General features: G+C 39.2%; 1 protein-coding gene across 3 annotated transcripts in view; it reads left to right on the plus strand.

Moving 5' to 3' along the window:
- The window catches only part of ANAPC1 (anaphase promoting complex subunit 1), a 118391-nt gene that overhangs the window by 69774 nt on the left and 29423 nt on the right, over window positions 1-19194 (plus strand). For all 3 annotated transcript variants that reach the window (XM_050752989.1, XM_050752990.1, XM_050752991.1), the window contains 7 exons: window positions 3114-3385; window positions 9505-9739; window positions 12489-12580; window positions 14545-14679; window positions 14859-14941; window positions 15878-15956; window positions 17601-17675. In XM_050752989.1, coding sequence (XP_050608946.1) covers window positions 3114-3385; window positions 9505-9739; window positions 12489-12580; window positions 14545-14679; window positions 14859-14941; window positions 15878-15956; window positions 17601-17675 — 971 coding nt within the window. The remainder of the gene's footprint in view (window positions 1-3113; window positions 3386-9504; window positions 9740-12488; window positions 12581-14544; window positions 14680-14858; window positions 14942-15877; window positions 15957-17600; window positions 17676-19194) is intronic.

Raw genomic sequence — 19194 nt, forward strand, 5'->3', positions numbered from 1 at the left:
CAAGGAATGTACTAAGCAAAAAGAGAAAAAAATGGTTACTTACAGTATTCCCACTCTTCTGCGTCACTCGTTTTAACATTTTAGTATATATGTTTCCCAAGTTTATTTCCACATATTTATAATTTTATATTTGTTTAATTATCAGAAAATTTAAATCTATTTTAGTTATTTTTCTTAAAATTTACAGTGAACATCCTTTTATATTTAGCAAATGTGTGTGTTTATAATTATGTGTATGTATTGTATACATACATGTGTTTTTAATTGATACATTCATTTTTATTTGCTTCCGAGTATTTCATTCAGTGGATATACCATAGTTTACAGAAGCAGCCTGGTATTGTTGAAAATTACAGTTTTTGATATTATAGACATTGTTGGGGCATATTTGTCCTATGTACTTAGACGCAATGCTTAGAAGTAGAACTCTTAGGACACCAAGATGAATGGTTTTAAGGAACATGTCAAATTGCTTTTCTGGTTGGCATGAGTTTTTATTTCTGCCATATATAACTGTAGTTATAGTCTTGATTACAGTGAGTTTTATAGTGCATGTCCACCTAATGCTGATTTGAATGTGTTCTGAAGGTGACAATTGCATAGTTGAAATTACCATTGAAACTCTATTGTAGTATATATGGTTTTGTGAAACCTGTACAAAATGTATGTATAATGTATGTAGTAGTGTATTATATATATAGTAGTATATAAAGTATAATGTAATGTATAATAGTATATAATATATGCGAACATAATCGTACAGTATTTTAACTTGCATACTTTAAAAAATCCAGAGTTCCACTCAGATTTGTGAAAAGCGTGTGCTTTGAGCAGCATGCAGGAAATGAGATTGACTAAGTGAAGAACACATTCCCATCTCCATATCATGCTTATTCTGAGCCCTAATCTCATTAAGGGACATAGTGAGCAGAGTTGCTTTTAATATTTAAATTGTCTCAGAGGTAAAGCACCAGTGGCAAAATCGTAACAGTTATTGATTCTTGATGGAAGGCATGGTATATAGATGTTCATTTTAGTAGTCTTTCCAACTGTTTATATGAAAGACTTCGTAGAATAAATGTGGGTTAAAAAGAAAATCTCATGCAAAATTGGCTGATGTTAAAATGTATTCAATCTGGGTGATTTAGTACTCAAGTGATACTTCGGTGGGTTCTAAAAAATATATACATGCATCTTTTTTTCTGAATACATTTAATTGAATTTGCATGATTTAAAATGTGCTTATGACATTAATCCAATGTTTTATTCTTTTAGTCATTCTGGTAGGCCAAAAAGAAAGGTTACCTGTTAATTTAGGAAAAAATATTTTCTTAAATAGTTGCTTAATCCACACTGATGTGACCTGTTGTACTTTTGTATGTTGTCATTGTCACTGAAGGAAATTTACCTCACCCTTTGCATTTTATTTTCTCTTGTGTGTGAGTGTTATGTCTTATGCATATGATGAATGAAAGTTTTAGAAAGGTTATTCAGTTTTTCCATATTGATATGTCTGCCTTTTTTGAGAAAGTGCAAGTGTAACTTACGAACTTATCACTCATTGTGGTGCTAACACTAGCAGTTGAGTTAGCTTTTAGGTACAAAAAGCGTTTAGTAAAGACAAATTAGTCTTACTTTGTGCTTTGTGTGTATATGTATACATGCTACAAATAAGACACTCAACATCTACTTAAAATTTATTTTACATAACATCTTAGAACTCTTTTAAAATGATATTTTTTTTTTTTTTTTTTTTTTTGAGACAGAGTCTCGCTCTGTTGCCCAGGCTGGAGTGCAGTGGCCGGATCTCAGCTCACTGCAAGCTCCACCTCCCGGGTTTATGCCATTCTCCTGCCTCAGCCTCCCAAGTAGCTGGGACTACAGGCGCCCGCCACCTCGCCCGGCTAGTTTTTTGTATTTTTTAGTAGAGACGGGGTTTCACCGTGTTAGCCAGGATGGTCTCGATCTCCTGACCTCGTGATCCGCCCATCTCAGCCTCCCAAAGTGCTGGGATTACAGGCTTGAGCCACCGCGCCCGGCCTAAAATGATATTTTCAAAGCTCCAGTGAACTGGATAACTTTATGCAGTAGTTAAAATATTTATGTTAATTATTTTATCCGTGACTTAAGACAATATTCAAAATATATATAAAAAGATTCAATATTTGCTGTATATAATGTAGATCAAAAAGAAAAGAATCAACAAAAAATTCATAGAGAACATATAGCATTGTGAACATATAATTTACATTGCTTTTAAATAAATGGACCGTAAAAGTAAATCTAGTGAATGCCCTTTTGAAGTTCACTGGGTGACTCAAGTCTATAAAAGGATGCTTTTTATAAAGCTATCTCTAGACATTTTAAACAATAGCATATAATTAGATGTCTGTATCTGTATGTATATATATAGAGAGAGAAAAAAAAAGAGGGGGGGTGCATATACAGGTAAGAGCTGTAGCAGATTTATTTAGGTTCTTTTTTTTTTTTTTTTTGAGATGCAGTTGTCTGTTGCCCAGGTGGGAGTGCAGTGGCATGATCTTGGCTCACTGCAACCTCCACCTCCAAGGTTCAAGTGATTCTCGTGCCTCAGCCTCCCAAGTAGCTGGGACTACAGGCGTGCACTACCAGGCCTGGCTTTTGTCTCTTCTTAAGATGTCATTTTTCCTTAATGTCCATGGAAAAATATAGGATAGAACATTCGAAATTAACACCAATGTCATCAGATGTTGGGATTTATAACTTGTATAGTTTAGCAGTGATGTTAGTCTTCATTTTGGTTTCTAAGCTCTCTACTGTTTGAAAGAAAGATTTCAAAGCAGTGATTATCCCAATCATCTCTGTATAATGTTAAATTGGTATCAGTTATCTCATTATATAGCCTCATACATTTTAACAAAAAGGACCATGAACTGTTTAGACAGTGAAGGTTTTTCCAGTTTGCATTAAGTTTGACTCACATGTACAAAAGTTGTAAGTGGTCATAGAGACCTAACATTCCAGGCATTGATGGTTTTGAATGTAGAAAATGTAAGTAATCTTGGTCTCAAAGATCTAGTCTTGGTTTTATGAATTTTTGTTCTCTCAATGTTAAATTTTGTTTGGCTGGATAGGGCGTGCCCCTCCTCGGAACACAACAGTCGACCTTAATAGTGGAAACATCGACGTGCCTCCCAACATGACAAGCTGGGCCAGCTTTCATAATGGCGTGGCTGCTGGCCTGAAGATAGCTCCTGCCTCCCAGATCGACTCAGCTTGGATTGTTTACAATAAGCCCAAGCATGCGGAGTTAGCCAATGAGTATGCTGGCTTCCTCATGGCTCTGGGGCTGAATGGACACCTCACCAAGCTGGCGACTCTCAATATCCATGACTACTTGACCAAGGTGAGAGCCTGTGCTCCCAGTGCCTGGCTAGCAGTAGCTCCTACTTGCTCTGTTTGCTCTTCTTTCTTCATTCTTATACTTCTAAGTCCATTTGTCTCACAGTACGTGGAATAATCTTTCTAAAGCGTAAATCAGAGCATGTCACTTCCTTGGTCAAAGCCATTTAATTAATGATCTCCCGTTGCTCTTTTTTTTTTATTTTGAGTAAGACGGAGTAGAATTTAATGAGTGACAGAAAAGCTCTCAACAGCGAGAGGGGACCCAAAGGTGGGTTGCCGGCCACAAGGCTGAATCTAGGGGTTCTTATGGGCGTGAAATGAGTATGCATGCTGATTGGTCTGTGGGTATGCTTGAGAAAGCACCATTTAGAAATAGGCACGATAGTGTAGAGGACCAACTGGGGAAGGACAGGTACACGTAAAGTAGGTGAAGGATAAGGACCAATCAGGAGAGAGCGTGCCAAACAGGAATGAGAGCTCTCTGGTCCATGGATGTATCCGGAACTTGTAGCTTGGTTTTCTGGCTTTCGACTGTCCTTGGCTTGAAGGTTGAGTTTCACCTGAGAACTTACCTACCTCCTATCGCTATCAATCCCCGCCCTGAAGAAGTACATCTAACTGCTGTTAGGATAGGCATGATGACTGTTCTAACTGCTTCATGCTGACAGAGGATGTTGTTTTGGGAAGCAGCAGTCAGGTCTCTCTTACAGGCCTATCTAAGGGTCCCTGGTAAAAGGGAGCCATCAACCGAGGTTCCATTTGCATGACCATTTGGAGTTCGATGGCCTCTAGGCGAGAAAAAACACATTTTACAAGGAGGTTAAGTACACATGAACCAAATGTGAGTATTGCAATGAGAGCATAAAGAGGAACTAAAAGGGGGAAAATCCATGCCCGTATATTAGGGAAACCTAGAAAGGACAGAAAGAAAACCTCTGAAAATGGAGTGTTCTATTCCAGGATTTTGCAAAATAGGGTTGTCATGGGCATGTCCCCCTAGATCATTAGATATGTTATAATTAGGCATTGCAATGCCTTTAATTAGATTTCTGACCATAGGCTGCAGAATCCAGTAATGCCCGATAATCTCCTTAGTTAGCTGAGGGTCTTGGGGAGAGGGGAAGAGAAAGTGGGTCCAATTCTCTTCTTGCCCAGTGCCCTGGTCCCTTCTGACAAGACCAGGCCTAGGTTCTTCACTGAAGTCTGAGGGAGTTGAGCCTTGGACTTTGAAACTTTATGTCCTCCGTCAGTTAGAAATTTATGAAGAGCCTTACTGCCTTTCTGAGAAATTTCCTCAGTTGGGGCACAGAGGAGAGTGTCATCTACATATTAAGACTTTAACTTGAGTTTGAAAGAACTCAGAGCGATCTTTTGACAATGCCTGCCCAAACAGGTGGGGGCTGTCTTGGAATCCCTGCGGTAACACCACCCAGGTTAGCTGGGTAGTCTGGTTGGAGGGATCCTTGAATGCAAACAAGTTTTGGGAGTTGGGGTATAACGGTATGCAGAAAAAAGCGTCTTTTAATTCCAAGAATGCAAACCATTTAGTTTCCTCTGGTATCTAAGTTAACAAAGTATAGGGATTGGGAACCACTGGGTAAATTGGTTCATTACACCAATTACTCATTAAGGAGGTAGAGATCCTGGACCAGTCTCCATTCCCTGTTGGGTTTCTGTACTCCCGATATTGGGGACAAGGACTGTTGCAGGGTTTAACAAGGCCCTGCATCCTTAGGTTATTAATGATGGCTTCTAGCCCTTTCCTAGCTCCTGTTTTTAGGGGATATTGTCTTTGATTAGGGAAGAAGATGGGATCCCTGAGATGGATTTGGACCGGTGAGACTGTTGTAGCTCAGCCAGTTTTTCCTGAATTGCTCAAACCTCTGGATTAATATCAGTCTCTACCAGAGGGAGGCAAAGAGTCTGTCCTGGAGCCATAAGGATGGTGGTTCCCTTGTGAGCTAAAATATCCCTACCTCAGAGGAGTTGGGCTTTCAGGTATGATTAAAAAGCCATAGGTAAACAAAAGGTCTCCCTAGGTACAGCTAAGGGATTGAGAAAAATATCTGGTCAGAGGCTTTCCTGAGATGCCCCTCACAGTCGTGCTAAAGGAGGAGAAGCCCGGTTTGGAGAGGAGGACAGGAATGGCTGCTCTGGTATTGAGGAGGAAGTCCATCGTCTAAGTCCCTTTGGCCTCCAGAATCACTCAGGACTCATGGATGATAATACAGCCTGAGCTGTCAGAGCTGGGGAGGGGAGCCCTGGGACCCAGCAGTCCTGTTGGACCGTTTGAGAAGCCGGCTCTGAACCTGGAGACGGACGTCTCTGAGGCAGTTTATCCTCCAGTGGTCTCCCTTACAGATTGAACAGGGCCGTGGGGGCTGCTTCTGGTATCGAGGGCAGTCTCTCTTTTAGTACCCCCACACTGATAACAGCTGGTCATAGAAGGAGAAGCTCCTTGGGGATCCAGAGGTTTATATGCCTGTATGGCAGCTATTAGTGCCTCTGCCTTTTTTTCGTTCCTTTTTTTCCTTTTTCTTGGGCTTCCTCATGGTCCTGATTATAAAAGACCAAGGTGGTGACTTTCAGGAGATTCTCTAGGGTACTATCTGGTCCAATAGCTAAGTTTTTGCAGCATTCTTCTAATATCTGGGGCTGCTTGGGTTATAAACTTGTCTTTCAAAATTAACTGTCCTTTTATAGAGTCAGGAGAGAGATGTGTGTTTAATTAAAGGCTGTCTCAGTTTTTCCAGGAAAACAGAAGGGTTCTCTTCAGACCCTTGGTTTATGGTTGATAACTTAATGTAATTGAGAGACTTGGCTCTAGTTCTCAGACCTTCCAGTATGCATGCCTGAAAATGTTTTCTCTGCCACTTTCCTAGAGCAGTGTCTGAGTCCCATTGAGGATCTTTGGTGGGTGCAGCCTGTTTGACTGTCAGAAAGGGCTCCCTGATTTCTTCCCCTTTTTGGTAGGTGCCGTAATAAGATGCAAACATTTTATCTCCAATTGTCCCAGCAACCTGTAAAGCCGTCTGCTTCTCTGAAGCTCTAAGTCTGGTTGAGAAGTAACATGATAGCCTTCCATGAAAGCTCAAACACTTGAGTAAGGTTCTGAAAGGCTTCAATATACCTATCAAGGTCGACAAAATTTTCCTAGATTTCCTTTTATCTGCCTCAAATCTTGTGAAGAAAAGGGGACTTGTACTTTGATAGGACCACATTCACTAGGCATTTCCTGCAAAGGAAGAAGTGATGCTGGAGCGTATCCAGATAGAACTCTTCTAACAGGATGAGGGTCAAAAGGGGGCCTGGATAAGGGGGACAAGATGATCCAAGAGGAGCTGGGACCTGGGCTGGTGCAGGGGCCTCTGCCTCCTTCTCTAAGGAGACAGACTGTTTTTTCCCCTCTGTCTGGATTAAGTCTGCCTTGCTGGATATCACTGCTATAAGTGCAGGGTCTGTTCTACATTGCTGACAGAGCTTGGGGTTATCCCGCAGGGCAAAAAAGGCCTATACATATGGGATTTTTGACCATTTTCCTTCTCTGCGGTAGAAGAGATCTAGCTATTGGATAGTATTATAATTAATATTTTCCCCAGCTGACTAGGTCTGCCCATCTTCCAACTTCTAGCTGGGCCAAGCCTTGGTACTGATAAATGCCAGGCATTTTTTCTTCAGAGTCTGAGGATCGAAGGAGTCCCAGTGTCTCAAGATGCACTTGAGAGGAGTGCAGGCTACCCATTTAGAAAGAGAGAGGGGAGAAAAACGCATCCTTAGTCTTTCCCTCTGCCGTCCTGGAGTCCAAGGCATCTCTCAGGCTTGCCTTGGTCGTGGATGTGCTCGCAGCCGCCATTCATGACCAGGGGAGGATCAAGCCAGCAGGAACCGTCCCGTTCACCTGCACTCAGCCTTGACCCTCCTTGTTGACTGCCTTTGATTTCTCTGTCTGAATTCTATATAAGCTTGAGACTAAGATGAATCCAGGGGGTTCCTGCATATTATTTGTCTATAATGTTCATTTGGCTGGCAGTTTATTTAGCTTCATCAGGCATAACCCAGCATCCTGCCATGAAAAGAAGCAATTTATCAAAGAGACACATAACTAAGTAACATTTCTCAGAAAAGCAGTAGGGAAAACATGATAGGAAAGATTGGAAGTCTTTGTCCGACACCGGAACAGGCTGTCGGGGACTGGGGGCCAGTCTAGGGTCCTTCGGATAACACCAAGGTACCCTTGGCCAGATACCTTTAGTTGCCCCAGGACCTTATTCTGATCCCATACAATGGCTGAACTTCTGTGAAGGGAAACTGGTTTAAAACAAGGTCAACATTCCCAACACCAGAGGAGAAAGAGGGATCAACCATTGCTCTTAATATACATTCTAGGAGCTGGTGTGATCCTATTCACTTCTGCAGCCCTAGTTGTTACCACTGTTCTTTTTTTTTTGAGATGGAGTCTTGCTCTGTCACCTAGGCTATAGTGCAGTGGTGGGATCTCATCTCACTGCAACCTCCGCCTCTGACGTTCAAGTGATTCTCCTTCCTCAGCCTCCTAAGTAGCTGGGGTTACAGGTGTGCACTATCACACCTGGGTAATTTTTGTATTTTTGATGGAATCGGGGTTTCACCATGTTGGCCAGGCTGGTCTTGAACTCCTGACCTCAGGTGATCTGCCTGCCTCGGGCTTCCAGAGTGCTGGGATTATAGGCGTAAGCCTCTGCACCTAGCCCCACTCTTCTTCTTGCTCCCCCACGCTCTAACCATACAGATTGGCTATTTTAGCTCCCTGGCAAACTAAACTCTTTCACTTCACAGCCTTATTTTTTTTTAAGGAATCTTTATTTATATAAATATATAAAATTCACATACCATATAATTCACTGTTTAAAGTATATAGTGCAGTGGTTTTTAGTATATTCACAGAGTTGTGCATCCATCACTGCTGTTAATTTTAGAACATTTTCTTCACCCATAAGGGAACCTTGTACCCACTAGCATTCCTCTTGTGCCCACTCCCCATTCCTCCACCCCACCCCCACCTTCACTTCAGCTCCTGCCAACCATTTATCCTCCATCTCTATGGGTTTGCCTTTTCTATACCTTTCGTATAAATGGAGTCATACAAAATGTGGTCTTTTAGGATGGGCTTCTTTCACTTAGCCTGGTAATTTCAGGGTTCATCCGTGTTGTACCATCTATCAGCAATTCATTCCTCTTTGTTGTTGAATAAATGTTTTATTTTATGAATGTACATTTATTCATAAGTTGATGGATATTTAGGTTATTTGGACTTTTTAGCTATTACGAATAATATTGCTGTGAACATTTGTATACGTGTTGTGCGGATGTATGTTTTCATTACTCTTGGGTACATACTTAGGAGTGGAATTGCTGGGTTATATGGTAACTGTTTAACTTTTTGAGGAACTGTAAACTGTTTTGCATAATGACTGCACCATTTTACAACCCTGTCAGCTATACATGAGAGTTCCAGTCTCTCCATATTTTTGCCAACACTTGTTATATTGTGTTGAGTCCAGCCTCATTCTTTTGCGTGTGTCTTTCCACTTGTCCCAGCACTGTTTTTTGAAGACTGCCCTTTACCTATTGAATTGTCTTGGCACTCTTGTGGTCAGTTGATGTCAATGCGAGGGTTTATTTCTGAATCACCTCAGAACCATTTATATGCTGTTTTATTACCTGAAACAGTCTCCTCACCTTCTAAACTTGAGTGTCCCCTTTCCTGCTACTGTTCCTGGCTAATTTGTTTTCATCCTTCAGGTCATAATATAAATTTCTTTGTATAATCTTTAGAGATTTCATCCCTAATAATCCTCTAGTCTCTCCCAATCTAAATTAAGCTCTTTTAAAATACTCTTTCATAATACTTTGTACTTTCTTATTGTACTACTTTTTAATAATATATTTGTTTATATTTTTTAATTTAACATTTTTCTTTCCTATTAAGACATTAGGTCCATGAGAGCAAGGACCATGTTTGTTTAGTTTACCACTATATTCTCGGTGCCTCTCATTGTGCTTGTCAACATAAAAGTACTTCTTGAAAGTGGCAGGCAGTATTTTATTTTAAACTACATATTTGTTTTGTTTCTATCTTAGGGCCATGAAATGACAAGCATTGGACTGCTGCTTGGTGTTTCTGCTGCAAAACTAGGCACCATGGATATGTCTATTACTCGGCTTCTTAGCATTCACATTCCTGCTCTCTTACCCCCAACGTCCACAGAGCTGGATGTTCCTCACAATGTCCAAGTGGCCGCAGTGGTTGGCATTGGCCTTGTGTATCAAGGGACAGCTCACAGACATACTGCAGAGGTCCTGTTGGCTGAGATAGGTATGGGATTAATAGTGCTGAATCTTCATAGGCATGCACTTTCCACTCCACATAAATCCAAGTAAAAATGATAGTAAAATTATAAAAATTAAGGAAAGACAATAGTAGCTTTTGTGAGCAAAGAATGATCTAGTACTAATTAAAAAAAAAATCTCTAAGTAATGTTATCCAAGGCTGATGTAACTTCAGGTTATTAACCTCCATATTTATTTGCTAGCTTATTACTGAATTCCAGTGGTCACATTTAATGAGGTACCTGTGGTTTTAATCATATATGAGTATGCTGTTTATCCTGCTATGTCTATACCAGCAATGTCTAGCAGTGGCCTGCACTTAAAACTCAAAGAGTAGATTGTTTTGGTCCCTGAGAGACACTAAACTATACACATCACAGTGTTTACTGTGTTGGATACAGCACGTCCAATAGAAGTCGAGTAATTGACTCCTGCTTTCCTCCTTTACATGCTGGTGGGTATGTTGGTGATGAACCTGGAAATGGTAAGGTCCACACACTCACTTTAGTGAAGTGTCTCTGTTTCTTACTCGGTCCAAACTTTTTGGAAATCTGTATTATGTGTTGTCTTTTTCTGCCTAATGGAAGTGTTATTGGCATTATTAATATGCTCAACAATTTAGTTACATATTTGTATGTCATTTCTGAATATATTGTTAAAGATGTATTATTTAGTATAATGGTATCAGATAGCTATTGCCACAGTGATGCTTCATACATACAGGCATAACATTGGCCCAGGCAGCTCTGCTTTAGGCTGTAGCTGTGTAGCTGGCTGCTCTGCTGCTGTTCTGCCTCACCTGCCTTATTCTGGGACCCAGGCTGGAGGGTGTGTTTCTCTCGTGGTGTTGACAGAAACCTAAGAGAGAACCAGTGAAGACCGGGACCCATAATTTAGTCTATTGTAATGATAGATGAAATTATTCCCAAAGTTGAAATGTTTCTGCTATCAAAATACATAGTAGCATAAGTTAGAGATCTGAAAAACACTTATTCAGAAAATATTCAACACTGGTTGTTAAAGCATGTTCGTCTGGAAAGTAGTTTACCATTCTTTGGCTACATCATGATTATGATGATGATGTCTAATGATGTCACTGCACAGTCTCACAGCTGTGGCATACTTCTTTCATACTGTATATAGAAGATTTCATCTTTAATTCATATGTATGTGCCTTTTTATAGGATTACTCTCAGAATGTACATTAAAAATTCTGTTTGTATAGATCATTGTTATAAGTGGTTTTTAAAACAAATTTTGTATAATACTCATTGAGTTGATGGTCTGTAAAATGCTTTTTTTGGTTAACTTTTAGAACTTTTTAGATTGTTTTAATAATCCTTTGTTGTTATGTATAAACATTACACTGATTACCTTTGTGTGATTTTTTTTTCTTTAATTTTATTTATTTATTTATTTATTTATTTATTTATTTATTTATTTATTTTGAGACAGTCGTGCTCTGTCGCCCAGGCTGGAGTGCAGTGGCGTGATCTCAGCTCACTGCAGCCTCTGCCTCCAGGGTTCAAGCAATTCTCATGCCTCAGCCTACCAAGTAGCTGGGATTACATGTGTCTGCCAGCATGCCTGGCTACTTTCGTAGTTTTAGTAGAGATGAGATTTCTCCATGTCGGCCAGACTTGTCTTAAACTCCTGACCTCAAGTAATCCTCCTGTCTTGGCCTCCCTAAGTGCTGGGATTTTAGGCAAGGGCCACCACGCCCAGCCTTTTTTCTTTTTTTTTTTTAATTGCATTTTTTTCCTATCGGGATAAAATTTCAGGAGTGTGAAAATTTTTTTCAGAGGGAAGGGTTTTAATACGTAGTACATTTTGTCATTTTCAACAAGGTAGCATTAGGGTTATAGGGTGCTTTTTAAAAGTATGAATTTTATATCCAGTCAGACTTCTGAGATCAATACACAGAAATTCTGCCATAGTAGGGCTCATTATTATATAGACTCGAAGTAAATGTTGAAACATAATATTCAACAATAATATAAGCAAGTGACCTCCTTATTCATTATCATCATTTGAACATGTTTCGCCACATGTGATGAGTGAATTTGAAAGTAATGAAAGCAAAATGTAAGATATTTTGTTGTAGCTGTTGTTGCGATGCTGTCTCACTCTGTCGCCCAGACTGGAGTGCAGTGACCTGATTTCGGCTCACTGCAACCTCTGCCTCCCGGGTTCAAGTGATTCTCCTGCCTCAGCCTCCCGAGTAGCTGGGATTATAGGCACCTGCCACCCTGGCTAATTTTTGTATTTTTAGTAGAGACATGGTTTCACCATGTTGGCCAGGCTGATCTCGAACTCCTGACCTCAAGTGATCCACCTGCCTCGGCCTCCCGAAGTGCCGGGATTACAGGCATGAGCCAGCACACCCAGCCGAGATGTTTTTTAAAAAAATAAAACTTTTTTTTGAATACTCTTCCCTTTAAAAATGTTTTCTATTACTTGGTAATTTTTTTTGGTAAGACTCAAAGTTTCATAGTATTTGAATATCATTGCTTATAAAGACTTAAATTGGCAAAATAAAAACTATTTTGGGCCCTTTTTTTTTTTTTTTAGGTAGGTAAACCTACATTTGTGGACACCATAGTGTCATAACTTTCTGAATGGAGTTATATGCCATTCGTATCGCCAGTGCAACTTGCTAGAAAGTTAATTCTAAGATTTTTATGAGTTGCGATTTTGAGAGGCTAGTTTGAACTGTGTCGCTTTTCTTTTTACAGGACGGCCTCCTGGTCCTGAAATGGAATACTGCACTGACAGAGAGTCATACTCCTTAGCTGCTGGCTTGGCCCTGGGCATGGTCTGCTTGGGGGTAAGCATAGTCTGTGCCTTCCCATGCTTCAGTTAGGACATCTACATGTTGAAACAAATAACCTTGACACCTAAACCTGAATACTGTCCCTTACTATGACTTAATCTGCTGCCCAGCTCTCTTGTCTTTTTGGATATTTTTCAAAGTACCAGATTTGCAAATGGAGAGAAACTGTGGTCAAGAGTGAGACTTTAAGATTTATTTTCCTCCAGCTTACAGTGTTCATGAACAAACTAAAGGGAATGAAGTTTTTTTTTTTTTTCCCAAGTGTTCAAGACATACAATGAATAAGTGACAGCCCACTATGATTGAAAACAGAAAACAGTGAAAACGTATATGATCGGGAGCCTTAAGAGTCTATAGTAGCTTCCTGAAACAAACCCTAACCCCCTTTTGCCATGGTGGTGTTCACTGTGTATCCCAGAATGTTTCCCAGTAACATCTTCCTTGTGACAGAATGCAATATCAGATTGACCCGTCTTTAACTGCATCCAAGAGATGTGTACAGAATTACCAGAAACATTTCATTAAATGATTGTTTCACTTGAAATGTGGTTCCCCTTAAAAAACCACCAATACATTGTTATGGTCAAACTAAATGATATAAAGAAAGTTATAAGGCCGAGGCAGTCAGGTCACCTGAGATCGGAAGTTTGAGACCAACCTGACCAACATGGGGAAACCCCGTCTCTACTAAAAATACAAAATGAGCCGGGTGTGGTGACACATGCCTGTAATCCCAGCTACTCAGGAGGCTGAGGCAGGACAATCACTTGAACACAGGAGGCAGAGGTTGCGGTGAGCCGAGATCGCACCATTGCACTCCAGCCTGGACAACAAGAGCGAGACTCCATCTCAAAAGAAAAAAAAAGTTATAGTGGAAGGAATTTTTTCTCATGTGTGTTCTGAAAATCCACCCTGTGGTTGACCATCTGTTGGGGCCTTGAATTCACACTGGCACATGAGCTAAAGAGGCTGGTAGTATAATGGAAAAGAATTGGCTGGGTGTGGTGGCTCACACCTGTAATCCAGGCACTTTGGGAAGCCGAGGCGGTTGGATCACGAGGTCAGGAGTTCGAGACCATCCTGGCTAACACAGTGAAACCCTGTCTCTACTAAAAATATAAAAAAATTAGCCAGGCATGGTGGCGGGCACCTGTAGTTCCAGCTACTTGGGAGGCTGAGGCAGGAGAATGATGGGAATCCAGGAGGCGGAGCTTGCAGTGAGTCATGATCATGCCACTGCACTCCAGCCTGGGCGACAGAGCAAGACTCTCTCAAAAAAAAAAGTAATCACACAGGAATTGCAACTTGAATTCTGGTCCTAACTAGTGAGTCAAGTCATTTAACTACATTATTGTCTATTGCTTGATCAGCTTCATGGATTGTTGATGGCCATGTTTTATATGTAGCCCTGCAACTTACTATAATAGCTGTATAACCTTGGGCTTAATCCCTCTATGCCACACTTTCCTTATTTATAAAATGGGGTTTTAATAGTAGCTATTTGATATGGCTGTTCATTCATGTTAAACACACAGAATAGTACCTGACCCAGAGCATACATTCAATAAATTACTATCATTATCATAGTTATTGTTGTTGGAAAAATTCTTACGTACAATAATGAAAGTATTCAGGTATTTACAGTTCAGGTTTCAATTATATAACTAATATTTTTCTTTATTGTTAAATGTAACTAACTCTAAAGCTCTTACGTATTTTAAGACAGTACTTAAAGTTGAACATTCATGTATTAAAACTTTTGTGAGAATTATTAAACATTAATAACTCATGATTTATTAACTCATGATTAATGTTTGCTTTAAATTGGAAATAAAAAAACCCAAAACCTGAAATAACCTGCTTTGAGGTAAGTTAGTTCATTTTTATAGTTATGGGTATATGTTGTGGATCTTCCTCCATAAGATTTCTTTTGACTTGTCTGTTACCGTCTTTTCCAGCATGGCAGCAATTTGATAGGTATGTCTGATCTCAACGTGCCTGAGCAGCTCTATCAGTACATGGTTGGAGGACATAGGCGCTTTCAAACAGGAATGCATAGGGAGAAACATAAATCGCCAAGTTATCAAATCAAAGTAAGTACACATCAAAGTGACAGATCAAAAGTCTGGAAGCTAGGAAGTTAATTGGGAAATACTAGTGTTCATACTAACACTGGTAAATATGTTAATTTTAAGCATAGCTAGTCTAGTATTCAGAGGAATTTTATAATAATTCAGAGCTCTTTTACATGCATAAACTCTTCTTTCAATAGGAGGGAGATACCATAAATGTGGATGTGACTTGTCCAGGTGCTACTCTAGCTTTGGCTATGATCTACTTGAAAACCAATAACAGGTATTTCTACCCACCCACCCTTCCTTCCGCCATGATAGTGTGATATCCTCTCTCACCTTGGTTGTAAAATTCAGTTATCTCATGTGTTTATTTCTCCTGTACTGGATTAGGCTGATTTTCCTTTCAAATACTGTAAGTTTTTGGAGGAAAACTTGCAATATTTGAAGTTATAAAGATTTTACCTAGAAATAATATATTTGGCTATTTTAATGGTATTTGACAATATAGTTTTCAATTTCTGTTCATTTCTGTTTTGTAGTTGATGTCAGTAATACCCAAACAATGCCCCTGTTTGTTTTCATCAGTTTAGCATATTGCTGTGAGGACTGGTTAAGTCAGAAGTACTTATCATTAGTCTGATCTTGGTTACCTGTAAAACAGTGGTTTTTGCCTACTTCAAGAGCTTTTGTAATTACCAAACCATCTACCTTCCCAACTTGCTATATTAGTGCTGACGCTTGAAAGTAGACCTTTGACATTTATGCTTACACTTTGCATAGAAGAGTAAGTTGAGTACAGGACATTATGCCATGTATTAAGTCTACTAATTTAAAAAAAAGTTCTAAGATTCAAGGAACTTTTCAGTGTTCTACATTTTTCCCTTTAGAAAAAGTAAATGTGTGCAGAATTAACGAAGTGTTTAAAAATAGGTATTTATCATTTACTGTTTGGATGAATGTGTAGGGCAGTGCTTCCTTGGCACTGGGGATATTTCATTGAGCAAAACTAAAAATATCTGCCCTCATGGAGCTTATGTTATAGTAAGACATACATGTACATCTATAATAACTATTACGTTAGAAGGTGTAAAGTATTGTGAAAAATGTGTAGAGCAGTAGTGGAGTGGGAAGAAATGTTTTGAAACAGATCTTGAGATTCTTGATTGTCTTGCTCTCTACTTGAGCAGTGTCCCTTACTGTTTTCCTCCACCACCAGATCTATTGCGGATTGGCTGCGAGCCCCTGACACCATGTATTTGTTGGACTTCGTGAAGCCGGAATTTCTCTTGCTTAGGGTATGCTTTGTCATTTTTCATTTGTGTTAACATGAGAAGTCTGTTTATGGTTCTTAAACTTAGCTTGTAAGCCGGGCACAGTGGCTTATGCCTGTAATCCCAGCACTTCAGAAGGTTGAGACAGGAGGATTGCTTGAGCCCAGGAGTTTGAGACCAGCCTGGGCAACATAGGCTGGTCTCCATGAATGAATGAATAAATGAATAAATGGCAAACACAAATGTCTTTACAAGAGAGCCTTTTATTTTTAATTTGTCATGCATATCTAATTGGCAGTGTTCATTTGAAATTTCGCAAATAGGACTTTGGGAATCCCAAGAAAGGTAACCACATTGATATATAATACTTGGAGTGATGTTTCACTTTCTCACATTATCATTCAAAACTTCCTAAAAAGCAACAAATGATGAGGACTTTTTTACTGCTTTATTTTACATTTTTGGATTACTATCAGGGATGCAATAATACTGTTAAGGTTGAATCTAAAGAAAATAACAATTTGACTTAATTGTCTAAAATTTTCCCTCTAATTCTTTTTTTTCTGATGTTTAAAATGAGCATATGGAAGCTTTTAAATTATGATGTAGATAGAGCTATGATTCCTTCCTTTGTGATTTTTTTTCTTTTCCAGAGTACGTTTTAAAAAGTACCCCCCAAGCCCTCTAAACTTTGATGATGTTCAACTCAATTTTAGTTTTTCTTTGTTAAAATTTAAATCTTTATTTTAATGAGTAGTTTAGGTTGATACTACAGATGGTTCCCAACTTAGGATTTTTAACTTAACCATAGTGTGAAAGTGGTACTCATTCAGTAGAAACTGTATTTCCAATTTTGAATTTTAATTTTTTCTTGTACTCCTGGCGGTATGACGCTCTCCTGGTGTTGGGTAACGGCAGCAAGCTGCAGCTCCCAGTCAGCCATGCAGTCGTGAGGGTAAACGACCCATCCTCCACAGTTTACTATGAGAATTTATAGTAATTTCACTCAATTATAGGCTAATGTGAGTGTTCGGAGCATGTTTAAGATAGGCTAGGTCGAGCTGTGATGTTTGGCAGGCAAGGTGTATTAAATGTGTTTTCTTTTTCCTTTTTTTTTTTCTTTTTTTTTTAATAAGATGGAGTCTCGCTCTGTTGCCCAGGCTGGAGTGCAGTGACACCATCTTGGCTCACTGCAACCTTCACCTCCTGGGTTCAAGCTATTCTTGTGCCTCAGCCTCCTGAGTAGCTGGGACTACTGGCATGTGCCACCATGCTCGACTAATTTTTGTATTTTTAGTAGAGATGGGGTTTCACCATGTTGGCCAGGCTGGTCTCGAACTCCTGACCTTCAGTGATCTGCCCGCCATGGTCTCCCAAAGTGCTAGGTTTACAGGCATGAGCCACTGAGCCTGGCCTAAATGTATTTTCAGCTTAAGGTATTTTCGACTTACAATAGGTTTATTAGTGCCTGTAAGCATTAGGGCACTGATGCTTAGTGCCCTAAGCATTTGCATATACTTATTTTTCCTGTATTTGCATATACTTATTTTTCAAAATTCTCATCAGTCGGAAACTGATTCTTAAATTGTTCTGTTTGTTATTATCATTGTTATAAAGTCTGTGAACTTTACCTGCTCTAATTAATTTTATCTCTGTTGCATTTTTAAGACACTTGCTCGATGCCTGATTTTGTGGGATGATATTTTACCAAATTCCAAGTGGGTTGACAGCAATGTTCCTCAAGTAAGTACATACAATAAATATCATATCTTTAGTAGCATAAAATTATGATATCTTATGGGATTTTTCAAAATTCTGTAAAATATTTTTTCTTATGAAGGCAATATTGATCATCAGGATACTTCTTAAAGACCTAAGAACTTTCATTTTAAGATTCTGTGCTGCACAGACCACAGTCTTCTCTTTTAGCCTCAGGTCCCTAGAAATTGTAGTTTTTAAAAATTAAATATGAGTATCAGTGTTGTGTGGCAGTTAAAAAATGAAAGAAAAAAACTAAACGTTTGCCAAAATACTCTAAAAAAGTGTTCTTGATATTTTTATCATAATTAAATACACATTTCTTTTAATTTTTTTTTTTTTGAGATGGAGTGTCACTCTGTTGCCCAGGCTGGAGTGCAGTGGTGCGATCTCGGCTCACTGCAAGCTCCGCCTCCCGGGTTCCTGCCATTCTCCTGCCTCAGCCTCCGAGTAGCTGGGACTACAGGCGCCCGCCACCACGTCCAGCTAATTTTTTGTATTTTTAGTAGAGACAGGGTTTCACCATGTTAGCCAGGATGGTCTCGATATCCTGACCTTGTGATCCGCCCTCCTTGGCCTCCCAAAGTGCTGGGATTACAGGTGTGAGCCACCATGCCCGGCCTAAATACACATTTCTAAGATGCTATTTTACTTCATGACAATTTTAGATCTCCTAATATAATAACTCTTTTAATTACTTTATATCATGTTTATTCGATAAGCCAAGTATACTAGTTAAAAATAAATGGATTTTTTTGGTAAAAACTCAAAATTGAATATTGTAACTAACCACTGCCCTTAGTCAACTGTCCATGCCCAGTGGTCTCAGTTTCTTTATGTAGATTGTTTCTTTCAGTATTTTCAGAAGAAAAATCTCAAAGGTTGAAAGAAGTTTATATGAACATCCACATCACCAATAGACTCTACAATAATATTTTATGGTATAAACATGTTTAATCACTTATCCACTTATCTATTCCTCTACCTAATCCAACATTTTTTGATGAATTTCAATGTTAGTTCCAAACAGTAATGTACTCCATCCTGAAATTGTACCATACTGTAATTGATATTTACATTTTTTCCTTTTAAGATAAAATTTATATATTGTGAAATGCACCAATTTTAAGTATCCTATTGAATAAGATTTGACTAACACATAGGCCTGTGGAAACCAGCCTCTGTCCCTTGTGCCCCTTTCCCCTTTGTGCGTTCACCCCTACCCCCAGGGTACCCAATATGAATTTTGTTTTTCCCCAAAAATGTATTAATTTCCTGATGTAGAACTTTATATTAATGAAGTCACATATAGCATATGCCCTTTTGTATAAGACTTCTTTCAGCGTTTTCAAGATATTGAGTATATTTAGTTCATTCTCGTTTTTATTATTAGGTGATACAGATTGAGTATTTCTTATCTGAAATGGTTGGGACCAGAAGCGTTGTTGAATTTTGGAATACTTGAAATTATACTTACTGGTTGAGCATCCCTAATCTGAAACTC

The sequence above is a fragment of the Macaca thibetana genome, chromosome 13, assembly GCF_024542745.1.
Source record: "Macaca thibetana thibetana isolate TM-01 chromosome 13, ASM2454274v1, whole genome shotgun sequence".
NCBI lineage: Eukaryota > Metazoa > Chordata > Mammalia > Primates > Cercopithecidae > Macaca > Macaca thibetana.